Source organism: Dreissena polymorpha, chromosome 4 (assembly GCF_020536995.1).
Source record: "Dreissena polymorpha isolate Duluth1 chromosome 4, UMN_Dpol_1.0, whole genome shotgun sequence".
Lineage (NCBI taxonomy): Eukaryota > Metazoa > Mollusca > Bivalvia > Myida > Dreissenidae > Dreissena > Dreissena polymorpha.
The window spans coordinates 82,757,504-82,776,117 of record NC_068358.1 but is presented as its reverse complement, the minus strand read 5'-3'; the positions used below and the strand labels follow the sequence as shown (position 1 = coordinate 82,776,117).

Genomic DNA, 18,614 nt, shown 5'->3' with positions numbered 1-18,614 from the left:
TTAAGAAGGAATGCTTAAGAATGAAATATAGGAAGATGGAATTTGTTGAAAATTATGTGAACTATAAATGAATAAAAGAGTAAACGCGGAAAGCGAGTTATGTTATGCCATTAATAACAAGGGCATAGATTTCCCCCGGTCCGGTTACAATATTCAGTAGCAAAAAAGTAAGGAGAATCCAACTTAAAAAAGATGTATCTATTAAAAGTATATTCTGCCAATGCCATGAACAATCCGCTTGTTTATTACATTACTGCCGCTAAGTCTATTACTAGCAACCTATCAGAGAATAGGTCAGATACCTTATTTCAATATATATTGCAATCCTAGTATTTTTTGAAAAGCAAACATGACAGGTAACCAATGTCAGATGGAAAAAGTAAAGTAAAGTTAGGTCAAGCTAATTGTTTGTCATGATATCTCTTTAAACCTCACGCCATATGCAAGTAGTGTTGCCATGATCGCAACATCTTGATGAATTATAATTCAATTTTTTGTCTCATAAACATTTACTTTGTTTAACAAACAACCTCTACAAAGTTATCATTCCTACTGCCTTTCGGCACCTCATGAACCTGAGAAACTCGTAACTTTATGTTTCCTCAAGCAAATATCTTCTTTGTACAATAAACAATTTCTTCACCATGTTAACAATCCTGCTACACTCACTTATGTCTCAAGAATGAAGTAAAGTTCAGGTAATCTACGTCATTAGGTATTTTGCATATGTCATGAACTATATAAGTAACAGAAACTTTGAACCCTACAAACACTTTTTGGAATTTTGGAAAAAGATTCATGATTGAATGAAGGAACTTTCATTAATCTTGTAGAACATGCGTAGATTTGATCTTCAGCATCTAAAAATATGTGAAATAGAAAGAACGACAATATCTTTTGGAGAGATAAATGTACCTACGTTATAAGCAAAGGACCTGTGGGACAATTCCCTGACTTTTTAGTCTGTTTAGTATAAACCGTAGTAACGTTTTCCATATATAAAAAATGCTCACCCTTCCAACTTTAAGCGCCCAGTGGGACGAGGGATAGAAAGAGAAAGTCACATGCTTTAGTACATTTCAACCCATGCACATTGCACGCTTTTTTCGCATAAAAAAACAGTGGAGTGATACAGGGCCACCATGGCCCTCTTGTTATGAACATAGATGACAAAAGGTGTGTGGGTAAAGGTTATGTTTGTGCCAAAGCAATAGTTTTGTATTGACTTAGTGGATATGCTGGGCTCTCATTTTACTATATTTTTACCTCAATATCCATCTTTCATGACAAACTGATATATCTCAGCCTCCAGATAAAATTGTGTTGCTCTTTTTTGCAAATATATAAGCATTTTTTTTAAAAGATAATTTAAACGAGATTAACACTTTCACAATATTTGTAGATTTTGATAATTCCTTTGCACACTTGTGTTTCAAAATAAATATTATATTATTGTACTTTTGTTAAGTTCATTTAAAAATATTAAAATCTCAATAAATGAAATAAAATTAAATTAGTCATTTTCTTTTGCAAAAAATAGCATAGAAACAATGTGCTCATGTACTAACATAACTATTGTTGGTATAAAGAATGTGACAACTTTTGATTATTTTGTTCATACTTGAGAACTTGCTATGTTTTAGCTTCTTACCATATTTATATTTTTAGACAACAGAATAATGCTCTTTTGTGTTTTTTCCAGACTACAGAAGATAGAAAATTTAGAATCCCTAGTCAAGCTGGATGTCCTTGATCTTCATGGCAATCAGGTATGCAAGCAATTAGGAGGCACCTTGTGGAAAAGTGAGACTGTATGGCCAGGCTCATCTGACAGATTTAAGGCTTGCTACATTAGATATCTGGTCAGAGGAGTTTTCCTTAAAACTGTAGATACTAAAATCTTCATGCATGACAGAATTGCGTAAATAATTTATATCAATGTATACACAGTGTATACATAACAATTCAGGTGAACTGTTGTAGCAGCTAACCAAATTGAGATAGATCACTTTCATTATACACGCAGAAAAGGTGCTATATAACATTTCATAGCATTTTCAATAGGTTTATTTTAAGAAAGTGGGCACCTTAAAGTGCTTCAGGGTAGAGTGATATTGCTAAGCAACTGATCCTTATGGTCTAGTGCTCGGAAATAAGGTGAAGACCTTATCATTAAAATTTGAAGTGTCTTCCTTGATCTTAGTAGTAAGGTTGATTTGGAATAAAACTTTAGGGCGATGGATTATCCTTATGTTACATGACACATGCCCAGTTAAATATCAACTAGAAAGCCTAATCTTGATAAATGGTTAAAGCCAAGGGAGGCAATCTGCTAAATTAGACTTGTAGTAGCCTTTTGCTTTGTTTAATTTTATATTTATAAGGATATTTTTTAATTAAATAGATTTTATTGGGATTCATGCATAAACATGTATGTGGACAGAAATCAACAAACATAACAACATGCACCTTTTACCCAAAGTATGTATTGATACCTGGTAAATTAAAAACAAATATTTTAATAGTAGAGTAAAAACTGTGTCACTCGCAAACGGGTCTTATGCTTAGTCATTTACAGCATCTGGCCAGGAGCTAGGCTGTCCATCAATGGGATCACGAAACCTTTCTTGCATTTTAAGCGGACAGTATGGCTATTGACCAAACTGGGCAATTGTGCAGACTCGTTTGGAGCTATGCTGGCCACATGTGCCATAAGACCCATTTTCGCATGATGTGGGTCATAAAATTATGCTTATTTTACAATCTTGATTTTAAGTATGGATGACATCAATGACCATTTCCAAAACTGGTCTTGAACCATGAACATAAAAAACACATTAACACAAAACCTTTGTTCCAATGTGTGTCCCACTGTCTACACCAGATCGGCAGTATTGAGAACCTCAGTCACCTGGCAGAGTTACGGGTCTTGAATCTGGCGGGAAACCTCATCACACACGTGAGTGGTCTGGCAGGAATGGACTCCTTGGCAGAACTGAATCTCCGCCGGAACAAGATCAAGACTGTGACAGAGGTGGACAGGCTACCAAGCCTACAGAGGCTGTTCCTAAGCTATAATGAGATATCAAGGTGGGTTTGCTTGTTTGGATATGTGCCTCTTTCAACAGTATTTCAGTTATTGATAGCTGTCAGTTAACCTATTCACGCTTTTTCTGGGCAATCAAAGCCAATCTAAGCAGTTTACCTGGACTGAATGAACATGGGTATGCCAGAAGTTATCATTGTCCATTTTAATTTGATCCTTGCTCTGGGGAAATGGGAATTAATGCATCTGTGTAATGTGTTGTCCTATTTTAGCCTGTGCAGAATTAAGAGAACTTTTTCTGCTTTTATTGTATTTTTTGTTTGAAGGAAGTCGCTACTAACCGAAATTCCAGTCTGAGCTAAAGTGTCGTCCCTCATTAGCCTGTTTTGACTGCGCAGGCTAATCTGGGTTGACACTTGACGCACATTTCACCAGAGCAAATCTCAACTTGAGGTTTAGGAAAATTGCCTTAGGAATTATTTTGTGACCAATTCTTCACATAAGTTTTGTGGCCTGACTGAGATTCAAACTCAATGTTAACACTCCCTTGCTACTGAGCTGGCACGGTTGCTTTATTTGACCTTGTTGTGTAGATAGTGAGATATTTTGAAATAAATGCTTGTCACATTTATAAGTTTTTTACCCGTTTAGAAAGTACAATTGTTCATTGGCTCATTATAATACTAGTGGTAGTGTTTTTAACAAAGAAAGAGTACATAAGGATGTCCTTCTAATTGGCATCTTGATTCACCCTGCTATCTTAAATCTTAATAATTTCTTGCACTTATGTTGTAATCTGTCATACATCCTCGTTGCATTGTCATCTCTCTTTTTAGTTCACCTGAGCACAACGTGCTAATGGTGAGCTTTTGTGATCACTTTTTGTCCGTCGTCCGTTGTCCGTTGTGCGGTGTCAACATTTGCCCTGTTAACTCTCAAGAGGCCACATTTATTGTTCAATCTTCATGAAATTTGGTCAAACGATTGGTCTCAATGATATCTTGGATGAGTTCCAAAATGGTTAAGTTTGCTTGAAAAACATGGCTGCCAATATGGCTATAGTAAAACCTTGTTAACACTCTAGAGGCCACATTTATTGTATGATCTTCATGAAACTTGGTCAGAAGATTCATCCCAATAATACTTGGACAAGTTCGAAAATGATGCCGGTTGGTTTTAAAAACATGGCCGCCAGGGGGCGGGGCATTTTTCCTTATATGGCTATAGTAAAACCTTGTTAACACTCTACAGGCCACATTTATTTTCCGATCTTCATGAAACTTGATCAAAAGATTTGTCCCAATGATATCTTGGATGAGTTCAAAAATGGTAACCTTTTCTTGAAATACATGGCTGCCAAGGGGCGGGGCATTTTTCCTAATATGGCTATAGTAAAATCTTGTTAACACTCTAGAGGCCACATTTATTGTCCAATCTTCATGAAACTTGGTCAGAAGATTCATCCCAATAATATCTTGGACGAGTTTGAAAATGATGCCAGTTGGTTGAAAATCATGGCTGCCAGGGGGCAGGGCATTTTTCCTAATATTGCTATAGTAAAACCTTGTTAACACTCTAGAGGCCACATTTATTGTCCAATCTTGATGAAATATGGTCAGAAGATTTGTCTTAATGATATCTTGGATGAGTTTGAAAATGGTTACGTTTGCTTGAAAAACATGGCCGCCAAGGGGGGGGGGGGGCATTTTTCCCCATATGGCTTTATAAGGCTTTAGTAAAATCTTGTTAACTCTCTAGAGGCCACATTTATAGTCCGATCTTCATGAAACTCGGTCAAAAGATTCATCCCAATAATATCTTGGACCAGATAAAAAATGATGCTCGTTGGTTGAAAAACATGGCCACCACGGGGGCGTGGCTATTTTCCTTATATGGCTATAGTAAAACCTTGTTAACACTCTAGAGGTCACATTTATTTCCCGATCATCATGAAACTTGGTCTGAAGAAATGTCCCAATGATATCTTAGATGAGTTCGAAAATGGTTTTGGTTGCTTTAAAAACATGGCCACCAGGGGCGGGGCATTTTTCCTTATATGTCTATATATGGCTAAAGTAAAACCTTGTTAACACTCTAGAGGCCACATTTATTGTCCAATCTTCATGAAATTTGGTCAGAAGATTGGTCTCAATGATATCTTGGATGAGTTTGAAAATAATTATGTTTGCTTGAAAAAAATGGCTTCCATGGGGCGGGGCATTTTTCCTTATATGGCTATAGTTAAATCTTGTAAACATTCAGAGGCCACATTTACTGTCCGATCTTCATGAAACTTGGTCAGAATCATCCCAATAATATCTTGAAAAACATGGCTGCCAGGGGGCGGGGCATTTTTCCTTATATGGCTATAGTAAAACCTTTCTTTTCCCATCTTCATGAAACTTGGTCAGAAGATTTGTCCCAATAATATCTTGTTATCTCAGGTGAGCGACTTTGGGCCTTTGAGGCCCTCTTGTTTACAGTATGACACTAATGTTTTTCCTTTCCAAATCCAAGTATTTCCTTTTTTTCATTCAAAGACTTTTATCAATATTGTTAGTGCTTCTATGTTATATAGCTGAGTAAATAATTATTGCTTTAACATTGTATACTAACATATGCTGCTGTTTTCCATAGCTGATATATGCACATTTTGACATTCTTAAGCTACATTATAAATGCATTTATAATATTAAGGTAAAATTATTAGTACTCTGATTTTCTTAAGCAGTTATAATGCGCACTTGTACATGGCAGTTATAATGCGCACTTGTAGATGTTTCTATAATATAGAGTATCTGACTTACAATAGCTGAATCATAACTAAGTGCTTCATCATTCTATAGCTATGGTAATAAGTGCTTCATCATTCTATAGCTATGGTAATAAGTGCTTCATCATTCTATAGCTATGGTAAAAAGTGCTTCATCATTCTATAGCTATGGTAATGAGTGCTTCATCATTCTATAGCTATGGTAATGAGTGCTTCATCATTCTATAGCTATGGTAATGAGTGCTTCATCATCTATAGCTATGGTAATAAGTGCTTCATCATTCTATAGCTATGGTAAAAAGTGCTTCATCATTCTATAGCTATGGTAATGAGTGCTTCATCATTCTATAGCTATGGTAATGAGTGCTTCATCATTCTATAGCTATGGTAATGAGTGCTTCATCATCTATAGCTATGGTAATGAGTGCTCAACATAGGACTGTTCTTGTGTGGCTGTCATCATGATGTAGATCATTCTATAGCTATGGTAATGAGTGCTCAACATAGGACTGTTCTTGTGTGGCTGTCATCATGATGTAGATCATTCTATAGCTATGGTAATGAGTGCTCAACATAGGACTGTTCTTGTGTGGCTGTCATCATGATGTACATTCTCTGTAGTGGAAATACCTAATTTTCCTGGATCTAAGTCGCTTGGGAATATAATACGCTTTCCCTAAATTATAACATTTTTTTAATTTTGTCCATCTATAAGACGCATCAGAATATAAGATGCATATAAACTACAATGAAATATACCCAAGTATGCATTTTTTCTTATGTTTGATGATTTAAGATAAAAGTTACCTGTTCAAGTAATAGTTCTTCAATATCGGGAATATCTAAGTTGATAATTGTAAGGTCAATAAAGTGTTTAGATATTTAAAGTAACTTTTGCATGTGCGTATTATTATGTAAGCTATAAATATGTAGTGTGACATGATTAAATTACACTGTTATGGAACGCCTTCACTGTCTTATAATACCAAAACTTGATATTACGTCAATCTTACTGTGCATGAATGCCTGTAACCATTATATGTATGCATAATCACAATATATAAATACATAATATGAATAAATACAGATAAAGCATTAATATATAAAGAACACTGTATTATGTAAATTGGGAATAAGACATCAAACTGGGAATGGACATCATTTTGGTGATTTTCTCAAACAAAACTATTCATTTCATGATCTACATATATTTTTGTAATACATTATCTATAATTTAAGCTTAAAAAGAAATTTTCCATGACTTTTTCATTAACAGTGATTGAATTTGTATCATTTAAAGTGTATTTTGAAACCGTGTCCATGCGCAGCATGGACACAGTTTCATTTAATGAGGATTTTTTGTTTTAATTAATAAAAAATCCAGTTTTGAAGTAAAATCAATTTAAATGATGCTATTATATATGCAAGTATATGTTTTAATTATAATTTGTAAAACTAGATAAATGCAACATATAAAACTGCATATTATGCACTTTTGATAAAACACAATTTATTCCCAAATTGATGTCTTCTTCCCAATTCGCATAATACAGTGTTAAAGATATAATTTTCTTATATATAGATCAAATGTAAAATATACAGATACAAATGTATTATACACAGATAATCTTCCATTGTATAAAGGCATTACTTTTTTATATGACGGCAAAAGATCTGTATATGAACATACCGTATTTTTCTATGTATAACGCGCACCCATGTATAGCGCGCAGGCTGTTTTATAAATGCAAAAATGGAGGAAAAATATTTAAAGACAATAAAACCACCAAATCGGACCGAAAATGGCCGCCATTTTACTATTGCGCAATCCAATTATCTGGGGCATTGGAAAGCTTAATTTAGCATTCAAAATAGGAAGCGTCATTATGATCAGAAGCATGGGTTGCATAGCACTATACTTTTCTGACAATTTTGTAATTTTCTAGCAACAGATTAACAGTCCATATGCATTTTGTGTAAAACGTGAGAAAATAAGAATTCATGTACATCGTTCATTCTTCCTCGGAGAAAGCATGGGCTTTAAATTTGAATACTGAATAGAAACTTTGTGACGCATGGGAGACAGGGCTACAGTTGTTGAGATATGTCAGTATTGACGTAAACTGTTCATCTATTATGTTGGACAAGTTGGGTTATTGTGTGTCGCACTTCACAGGCGTGAATGTGATGAACAATGAAGGCGCCAAAAACCTGGACCAAACTGGAAAAAAAAAAGGGAAAAGTCCCTGAACACACCTATGGTTACCTGCAAAAAAGACCAAATACCTTTACCAGTCCAACGTAAGCTGCCTAATCGGACCGAAATTGGCCGTAGAAGTGCGCAAACACAGACAAATAAATGTTCCCATACTTTATTCAAACATTTTATTTTTTGTAAATAAGTAATGCTACCCCTTTCATATCTGCCGTTACCGACTTTTTGTTGTTTCGACAACAGCCCCTTCAGTCTGTAAGATTATAGGGTGTAGTTTTCTGGAATAAAAAATGGCAGCTTTTATGAAAATTTTCGATTACGAAATGACTTTTTTGCAATTTAGCAGCCAGAATAGCGTTGTATCAATGCATAACGCGCACAAACTTTTTTATTTGAAATTTGGAGGTAAAAAACCGCGCGCTATACAAAGAAAAATACGGTAAATCGTTATGTAATAATGATAATGAATATTTTCTCATTATATATAGGCATAACTTGTTTATATAAAGGCAAAATAATTTTATATAAACATCAATCGTAGTTATATAAACACATATCGTCTTTATATGCAGATAAAATTTGAAAAATACGTTAAAAATATTAAATTAATTTATGTAAATATGTAATCTCAACACGTACAGAAAAATTTATAGTACAGAAAGATTTCAATGTTTTGTATGATCCTAAATAGTTGTTTTATTAAGATAACTACGTTATTACATAAATCCATACTAAGTTAAGATGCTGATGAACATCGAAATTAAATGCATTAATACAAAATTTCGTAAGCAATATATATAATCTTAATGAATTAAAGATAACATTAAAAATATACGAAGCTTTTATTACACACGGGAGAAAATTTGTTTTGCATCATTTCACAATAATGGATATGGATTTAATACTTGAGCGACTTGGAGTGGAAGAAGGAGTGATACGGCGCTTCAGACAGGAGAAGATAACACCGGACATCATATCACTTATGTCACTGTATATAAACTATTAATTGTAAAATAATACGGTATTTTAGAACTTTTCTTTTTTCGTCATTCGTGGTTGACAGTCCCTTTAATTGCTTGGGTGTTAATGACAAAACAACTATCATGAAATTGCGTGTTGAATGTATTTGTTACCGGAGTAATCCGTGGTAACATAATACTAATTTATGTTCATATAATGATCTTTTGCCTTCATATAAAGAAGTAATGCCTTTATATAATGGAAGATTATATATCTATATATAAAAAAATTATATCTTTATATATTAATGCTTTATCTGTATATATTCAAATAATGTATTTATATATTGTGATTATGCATATATAATGGTTACAGGCATTCATATAAAGATTATTTGCCTTCATATAAAGAAGTAATGCCTTTATATAATGGAAGATTATCTGTATATAATAGATTTGTATCTGTATATTTTTACATTTTATCTATATATAAGAACATTATATCTTTATATATTAATGCTTTATCTGTATATATTCAAAATATGTATTTATATATTGTTATTATGCATATATATAATGGTTACAGGCATTCATATAAAGATCTTTTGCCTTCATATAAAGAAGTAATGCTTTTATATAATGGAAGATTATCTGTATATAATAGATTTGTATCTGTATATTTTTACATTTTATCTATATATAAGAACATTATATCTTTATATATTAATGCTTTATAAGTATATATTTGAAGTATGTATTTATATATTGTGATTATGCATATATATAATGGTTACAGGCATTTGTGCATGGTCAGATTGATGTAATATCACAATTTTTAGTATTATAAGACAGTCAAGGCGTTCCATACACTGTATACCTAGTGCATAATTATCTTCAAAAAGTTGCATTCCCACTTGTTATACCCCCACAAACGAAGTTTAGGGGGATATATAGGAGTGAACTTGTCTGTCGGACCGTATTAAGTGTCCGCTCTCCAATTCAAGTTGTTTTCATCCCATCTTCACCAAACTTGGTCAGAAGTTTTATCTAGATGATCTCTAGGCCGAGTTTGAGCATGGGTCATGCCGGGCCAAAAAATAGGTCACGGGGTCACTTAGTGCTTTTTTTATCATTCAGCATGGTGTCCGCTCTCTTATCAAGTAGTTTTCATCAGATCTTTACCAAACTTGGTCAGAAGTTTTATCTAGATGATCTTAAGGCCAAGTTCAAACATGGGCCTTGTCGTGTCAAAAACAAGGTTAAGGGGTCACTTAAAATTGTGCGCTTTAAACATTGAGCATGGTGTCCACTCTCTAATTGAAGTAGTTTAACTTCCGATCTTCACCAAACTTGGTCAGAAGTTTAAAATAGATGTTCTCTAGGCCATGTTCGAACATGGGCCATGCCGGGCCAAAAACTAGGTCACAGGGTCACTTAATGCGTTTTACAAATTCAGTATGGTGTCCGCTCTCTATTTTAAGTACTTATTTACGCTCTTCATCAAATTTGGTCAGAAGTTTTATCTAGACGATCTCTAGGCCATATTTGTACATGGGCCAAGCCGGGCCCAAAACTAGGTCATGGGGTCACTTAATGCGTTTGACACATTCATCATGGTGTTCCCTATTTCAAAAGTACTTTTGATCCGATCTTCATGTGGGGGTATTCGTCACGTCTGTGACAAAAGCTCTAGTTAATCCTTTTTGTAAGAACATCACAGTCAACACAACAGAGTTTAATAATTTTTATTTTTATTCTTTTCTATTTCTTACTTCTTACTTAAATCCTCTCCCTGATTGCCATCAGTTATTTGAACAACTGACCTGTTTTTTTCTATTTTCTGTCGTGGCCTCTCCTATACTGGTTTTAACTTCCGGTTAGATCCTTGGTTGACGGCATCCATAAAAGTCTGAAATACAATAAACATACACAACTCCAGTTCAGTGTTGATTGCAATTTAATGTTGTTGATTAAACTCTAAAGCAACATTTTCCAATGTCCGTACAAAATTTTGAACTACTAGATACATGTGACAACCTATCCGCCAATGACACCAACAAATTGTGTGCCTTCTATGTCTGGCTGTATGCATGGTACTGACTAACTACTTAAGGTAGCGCACCTCTAATGATTTCCCGCGATTTCTTCGAAGGTTGAAGAGCCTACTAATAGGTGCCGTAGCCTAGTGGTTAAGGCGATAGACTAGAAATCTTTTGGGATATTCCCGCGCAGGTTCGAATCCTTCCGACGACGTATACTTTTTTGCGACGCGTTTTATTTATTTTCTAACGTAATTTGACTTAATATGGCATATAAGCTATATTTATTGTTAAATATGTTGCAATTTTTATGCACATTCTTCAATTATTAAAATTAAAACAACGTTATGGCGAAATTGGGTGATTTACTGTTGAAAATACGAACTATGCATGTTGCATTTTTATTTTTATTTCAAAAAGTAAACGGTAAATATGTCTATTTCTTGGTATTTTTGCTGTATATAGTGTTTCTATAAAAACTAAGTTTAAAATATGACTTAAATGATACTATTTTGAATGTTATGACACTTTGTTTTTAACCGACCCAATTTTTACTTGGCTGAAATCACTTACATTTCATGGCGCTCTTCCATAGATAAAAATTTGTAAAAAATAAATGTCTGTAAAAGAATACTTATTTCATCTTGTTTAAACTTTAAACACCTTTACAGCATCTGTACACACCAACTGCATGCCCATATTTGGAAATTTGAATGAATTATGGAACTTTTATATACCCCAGGGGTGAAAATAAACTGGACAAAAGCCGAGCGTGGGGGTGGTTTTGAAAAAATCGGTATATTTTTTTTAAAAAGCATGGAAAGCCTACCTACAAATTTGCATGTAGTTTAGTGAAATGATGCTGATTAAGAAAATAATTACAGTCCACTCTCGTTATCTCGAAATCGGATATCTCGATATTCTCGATATGTCGAAGTAACCTCAATGTCCCATTTTTTTTCCCTTCTTTGTCTATATAAATAAACATCGCTTATCTCGATTTTCGTTATGTCGAATAATTCGATATGTCAATATAAAATTGTGTCCCCAGTCCCGATTTTACATGTATTTACTGTGGTTTATCTCGAAGTGCGAATAACTGTCCCAGAGTCGGCAAAAAGTGAGAAAAAATTTCTTTGATACTTCACAGTCCCGCTTCGCCCGGCTGCTCCCGATACTGTGCGGTAGGAAATTGATCCGTTAATTGCATCACTGATCACACGTGTATAATGTCGTTAGCCATTAACACTTGAGTAAGGCCTGTCACTTTAATTGTCACTTTTTAACATCAATTAACTGCAATTAATACACAGTCTGCCGAAAGGCCGAAAGACTATTTGTTTTTAAAAACAACATTTCAAAATGCATAATATTTTTGCGTATATAAACCGTTGCAAATTTACAGAATGTTGTTCGATCATTGAACTCCAAAACTCATTATCATGGCTAACTTGAAAGAATATTTCAAACTACAAAATGTACATGTGCAGTTCAGTATTCCGGAACGTGATTTACCCATGTTCAGATGGAAAACCCTTGTCTTGATTGGACGTCAATTGCATCATTACTTTAAATAGCAACATTACCGGATGTTTACTCGACAGTTTAGAAAAATTATAACCGCATGTGTTCATGCAATTTTGTAATACTTAAAACGTCATTTTAAGCAATTAAATAGCAAAATTAATCTTGCCTCGTAAAAACGCGTACATATAAGGTAGAGAGTATTATGCCACACGGTGACGGCTTTAGTTAGACCACTTAGCAGGTATTTAGATGCTAAAAACAAGGTAAATTTTTGTCTCATTTTTCCTTTGAAAACGCCGAATCGGATATCTCGAACTCTCGTTATCTCGATATTTTTTCTTGTTCCCGCCGACTTCGAGATAACGAGAGTGGACTGTACTTAGATTATATTTGGATATGTGCCCATTAGAGGTGCGCTACCTTAAGTGAATAATATTAATATACATTGAAACACTCATTGTGACATGTGCACTTTCCAACCGGAATATGTGCAAAATCACGTGCCCAAAGGTAACGGCATAATATGATGCATGCAACAGATGTCAGCCTGCCAATTACATGAGATTATACAACAATCAATTGGCCGCATGCTTACCCAAGACATGACTAATCAGGGAAACAAGCAAAAGGACGTGTATTCTTCTCGTCTAATTTGATGTTAACATATTGTTTCTGTTTGTATATCAGGTAGACATGATATTGAACTTGATGCAAAAAACATAAATTCATATTATCCTTACTTATATATCTTAGGCCCTTTTTGACACAGTGATGTATTCTTGAACATGTTATTGCTGATTTTGCTAGTTAACAGATTAAAGTTTAATGGGTTTTGATGGTTTTTTTCCAGTCCATTTGCATTATACCTCTTAAGCATTCATTCTGACAATGTATTTAGTCAAGTTGTCATAATTAATCCTTTGATAGTGATAATTTACTTCCATTTAACTGAATTTAAACTCCACAATGGCTATCACATTTTGAAATGCCATTACTTCACAGGTTCTTGTTTACTCGTGAATTAATACTAAAAGATTTCTTTTCTGTCCAACTGGCTCTTGTTGGATTGAACATTATGTATTGTATGCAGAAGCACACACTCATGTTGTGCTTTTAAAATAAGTTAAATAGATTTTAATCTTTTATTGGGAAGAAATGCCATTCATCAGAGGAATTGAAAGTGGTATTGTTGACGTGAGTGGCTGATAACTACAAAGGATTGTTGGATGGATGGCAATGAAGTATTTTAACAATACGCTGTGGCATGGAATTCTTAAGGAATCTTTGTGGGAGTTTTGTTGCCAGGGATGTTGATGAAGAATGTTAGAATAAACATGAGACCCGTGAGGGAATGCAATATGGTTGTTGTCTGTATCTTATGATATTGGTGTAAATCAGAAGTGATGTGACATTATGAAAGTAAAAGGAATAAAAGTATTTTATCAGATAAGAGAGTGGTATCCGCTAGTGGTTGTCTTTGAAAGATAGATGTGTATCCTTTATCACAGAGTTTAAGACTCTCTTGAGTGTGTATCATCTACCACAAAGTGAAAGATTAAGGAAGAGTCTCTTAATCTATTTTTGTGATATTAAAAAACATACTTTGCAAAGGACAGTTTATACCCCAAATTTAAAACCTTAGAAAAAACAATTCATGTTCAACACTTTTTAGCTCATCTATTTTTTGAAAAAAAAAATGAGCTATTGTCATCACCTTGGCGTCGGCGTCCGGTTAAGTTTTGCGTTTAGGTCCACTTTTCTCATAAAGTATCAATGCTATTGCATTCAAACTTGGTACACTTACTTACTATCATGAGGGGACTGGGCAGGCAAAGTTAGATAACTCTGGCTTGCATTTTGACAGAATTATGTGCCCTTTTTATACTTAGAAAATTTAAAAAAATTTGTGTTTAGGTCCATTTTATTCCTTAAGTATCAAAGCTATTGCTTTCATACTTGCAACACTTACTAACTATCAGAAGGGGACTGTGTAGGCAAAGATATGTAACTCTGACTGGCATTTTGACAGAATTATGTGTCCTTTTTATACTTAGAAAATTGAAAATTTGGTTAAGTTTTGTGTTTAGGTCGACTTTTTTCCTAAAGTATCAAAGCTATTGCTTTCATACTTGCAACACTTACTAACTATCGTAAGGGGACTGTGCAGGCAAAGTTATATAACTCTAGACTGGCATTTTGACGGAATTATGGGCCCTTTATACTTGAAAATTTGGTTAAGTTTTGTGTTTTCGTCCACTTTACCCCTAAAGTATCATAGATATTGCTTTCATACTTGGAACACTTGCAAACTATCATAAGGGGACAGTAAAGGACAAGTTGCATAACTCTGGTTGTCATTTTTATGGAATTATGGCCCTTTTTTGACTTAGTAACTTTGAATATATGGTTACATTTTGCGTTTAGATCCACTTTACTTCTAAAGTATCAAGGCTATTGCTTTCAAACTTCAAATACTTTCATGCTATCATGAGGTTACTGTACCTGGCAATTTGAATTTTACCTCGACCTTTGAATGACCTTGACTCTCAAGGTCAAATTATAAAATTTTGCTAAAATTGCCATAACTTCTTTATTTATTATTAGATTTGATTGATACTTTGACAAAACAACTCTTACTCCACCCAAACCATCCCCCACGCCCCCCCCCCCCCCTGAATCCCTTCTCAATCCCCCCCATTTTTTGTTTAAAGATCATCTAATAAATGAACACCACACCCTCACACTATACCCCCCCCCATCCCCCTGCCCCAATTTTTTTATTTTATTCCCCCTGTAGGGTGGCATATAGCAGTTGAACTGTCCGTCAGTATGTCAGTCAGTCTGTCCGTCCGTCCGAAAAAAACTAACATTGGCCATGATTTTTTCACTATTGAAGATAGCAACTTGATATTTGGCATGCATGTGTATCTCATGGAGCTGCACATTTTGAGTGGTGAAAGGTCAAGGTCATCCTTCAAGGTCCAAATGTCAAATTTATGGCGTCTGTCAGTCCGAAAACTTTAACATTTGGCATGCATGTGTATCTCATGGAGCTGAACATTTTGAGCGGTGAAAGGTGAATGTCAAGGTCATCCTTCAAGGTCAAATGTTAAATATATGGATTCTGTCCGTCCAAAAACTTTAACATTGGCCATAACTTTTTTAATATTGAAGATAGCAACTTGATATTTGGCATGCATGTGTATCTCGTGAAGCTGCACATTTTGAGTGGTGGAAGTTCAAGGTCAAGGTAACCCTTCAAGGTAAAAAAAAAATAACAATTCAAGGCGGCATTCTCATGAAGCTGCACATTTTGAGTGGTGGAAGTTCAAGGTCATCCTTCAAGGTCAAGGTCATCCTTCAAGTTCAAAGGTCTTTTTTTTTTTTCAAAGCGGCGTTCTCATGAAGCTGCACATTTTGAATGGTGGAAATTCAAGGTCAAGGTCATTCTTCAAGGTCATGGTCATCCTTCAAGGTCAAAGGTCATAAAAATAATAATTTCAAAGCGGCGTTATCATGAAGCTGCACATTTTGAGTGGTGGAAGTTCAAGGTCAAGGTCATCCTTCAAGGAAAATTTTTCATTTTTTTTTCAAAGTGGCATTTTCATGAAGCTCATTTTGAATGGTGGAAGTTCAAGGTCAAGGTCATCATTCAAGGTCAAAGGTATTTTTTTTTTACAAAATTTCAAAGCTGCGTTCTCATGAAACTGCACATTTTAAGTGGTGGAAGGTCAAGGTCATTCTTCAAGGTCAAGGTCATCCTTGAAGGTTAAAGGAAAAAAAAATATCAAAGCGGCGTTATCATGAAGCTGCACATTTGAGTGGTGGAAGTTCAAGGTCAAGGTCATCCTTCAAGGTCAAGGTCATTCTTCAAGGTCAAAGGTAAAAAATAATCATTTCAAAGCGGCGTTATCATGAAGCTGCACATTTTGAGTGGTGGAAGTTCAAGATCAAGGTCATTCTTCAAGGTCAAGGTCATTCTTCAAGGTCAAAGGTAAAAAAATATTTCAAAGCGGTGTTTTCATAAAGATGCGCATTTTGAGTGGTGGATTTTCAAGGTCAAGGTCATCCTTCAAGGTCAAGGTCATCCATCAAGGTCAAAGGTCTTTTCTTTTTTTTCAAAGCGGCGTTCTCATGAAGCTGCTCATTTTGAGTGGTGGAAGTTCAAGGTCAAGGTCATTCTTCAAGGTCATGGTCCTCCTTCAAGGTCAAAGGTCAAAATAAATATTCAAAGCGGTGTTATCATCAAGCTGCACATTTTGAGTGGTGGAAGTTCAAGGTCAAGGTCATCCTTCAAGGTAAAAAAAATGTTTTTTTCAAAGTGGCGTTTTCATGAAGTTGCACATTTTGAGTGTTGGAAGTTCAAGGTCAAGGTCATCCTTCAAGGTCAAGGTCATCCTTCAAGGTCAAAGGTATTTTTTTTATTTTTTTCAAAGCGGCGCTCTCATGAAGCTGCACATTTTGAGTGGTGGAAGTTCAAGGTCAAGGTCATTCTTCATGGTCAAGGTCATCCTTCAAGGTCAAAGGTAAAAAATAATAATTTAAAAATGGCGTTATCATGAAGCTGCACATTTTGAGTGGTGGAAGTTCAAGGTCAAGGTCATCCTTTAAGGTCAAGGTCATTCTTCAAGGTCAAAGGTAAAAAAATAATATTTCAAAGCAGTGTTCTCATAAAGCTGCTCATTTTTGGTGGTGGAAGTTCAAGGTCAAGGTCATCCTTCAAGGTCAAAGGTATTTTTTTTTATAAAAAATAAAAGCGGCGCAGTAGGGGGCATTGTGTTTCTGACGAATACATCTCTTGTTTTTTTTCAAACATCGTTAAAAAACACAAATATTTATTTTATTATTTTATTTTTGAAATACCGTCCAACCATCCCACCCTCTCCACTCCACCCCTTCCTCCTTTGTGATTGAAATTGAGATAGGTCCCTACACCTTTAAAAAGAAAAATAGATGAGCGGTCTGCTCTTGTTTAAATGCTTCTTATTCCTGTTTCACTGTCCAGGGATAAGGCCAAAAGGCTATAATATTTGTATTATACCTAAGGTCAAGTGCTTTTTTATGTTTCTCTTTTCATTGAAGATTAATTTAAGTTCTTGTAAACATGGACTGCTCATTGATTATTGATTGAAACAATAACTTTCTCCAATGTCAACACACCTGACATCGTATCCCATGTTACAAGATGAACGGACTATGTCATCTTTAACGATAAGTTTGCATAATTAATGTTAAACTATTGTATCAGCGGAGCATTTTGAGTTTAGGTACAATATTCTTGCACCTATTCCTTGTGATGTAGGAGGTTTATTTGTTTTCCAGGATTAATAACATTGTTTGAAAACCACATTATACTAGCAAATGTTTAAAAAAGAGGATGGTAATTTTAGTTGCAAAAAGTACAGCTTTTTTGTCAATATCTTCTGTATAATCACATTGTCCATGTAGTGATTTTTACTTGGACCCTAAATTGCATTTCTATTTATCAATTTAGTGTAGAAAAACGTATGGAAACATTGATTGACTTAATCAGCCATCAGGATCTATATTGAAGACAAGAGTTACTGGCTTCACCAGCATTCACTTTTACTGGATGTTAATCATGGTGCAATCTGCATGCTAATTGATTTGTTCATGGCAAGGATGTCATAAAATTGATTCAGTTTAAGTGGGGGTCTGTGAAGTGAGATAAAAACATTAACTTTATTGACATTGAAAATGATGACAGTCCAGGAAAACAAATATAGAATAATAATTAGTGCATTTATGTTTGTAAATTATTGATTGCTACAATATTTAATATGAATAATTTGCTCATACATTTTTGGAGTATATTTAGTGTATTGTGGCATATGATTAATTATGGAATATCTTAATCATATGGTTCAAGAAAGTTTGACGCAAGAAGTTTGAAGCCATATTCTTAGGTTTATGCATAAGTTCCTATGTGATGTTTATTACTTTAATTTTGAGTGGTGTCTTTCTTTTAATCATGTGTATTTTGTATTTGCAATGTGAGACATTAAATAGTAGGCTTTCTATGAAGTTTTAATGA

The 18,614-nt window shown here is 34.5% G+C and overlaps 2 protein-coding genes and 1 long non-coding RNA gene across 10 annotated transcripts in view; 2 read left to right on the top strand and 1 right to left on the bottom strand.

The window, feature by feature from the left end:
• Nucleotides 1-18,614, top strand: part of LOC127877618 (leucine-rich repeat-containing protein 49-like) — a 104,808-nt gene that overhangs the window by 35,182 nt on the left and 51,012 nt on the right. For all 7 annotated transcript variants that reach the window (XM_052423677.1, XM_052423675.1, XM_052423672.1 and 4 more), the window contains 2 exons: nt 1,703-1,769; nt 2,885-3,090. In XM_052423677.1, coding sequence (XP_052279637.1) covers nt 1,703-1,769; nt 2,885-3,090 — 273 coding nt within the window. The remainder of the gene's footprint in view (nt 1-1,702; nt 1,770-2,884; nt 3,091-18,614) is intronic.
• LOC127877630 (uncharacterized) overlaps nt 1-18,614 on the top strand; it is a 124,683-nt gene that overhangs the window by 87,659 nt on the left and 18,410 nt on the right. The gene's annotated exons all lie outside the window — the stretch shown is intronic.
• Nucleotides 10,770-18,614, bottom strand: part of LOC127877645 (uncharacterized) — a 76,694-nt gene continuing 68,849 nt past the window's right edge. The window contains exon 3 of the long non-coding RNA XR_008048513.1: nt 10,770-10,902. This is a non-coding gene — a long non-coding RNA (uncharacterized LOC127877645). The remainder of the gene's footprint in view (nt 10,903-18,614) is intronic.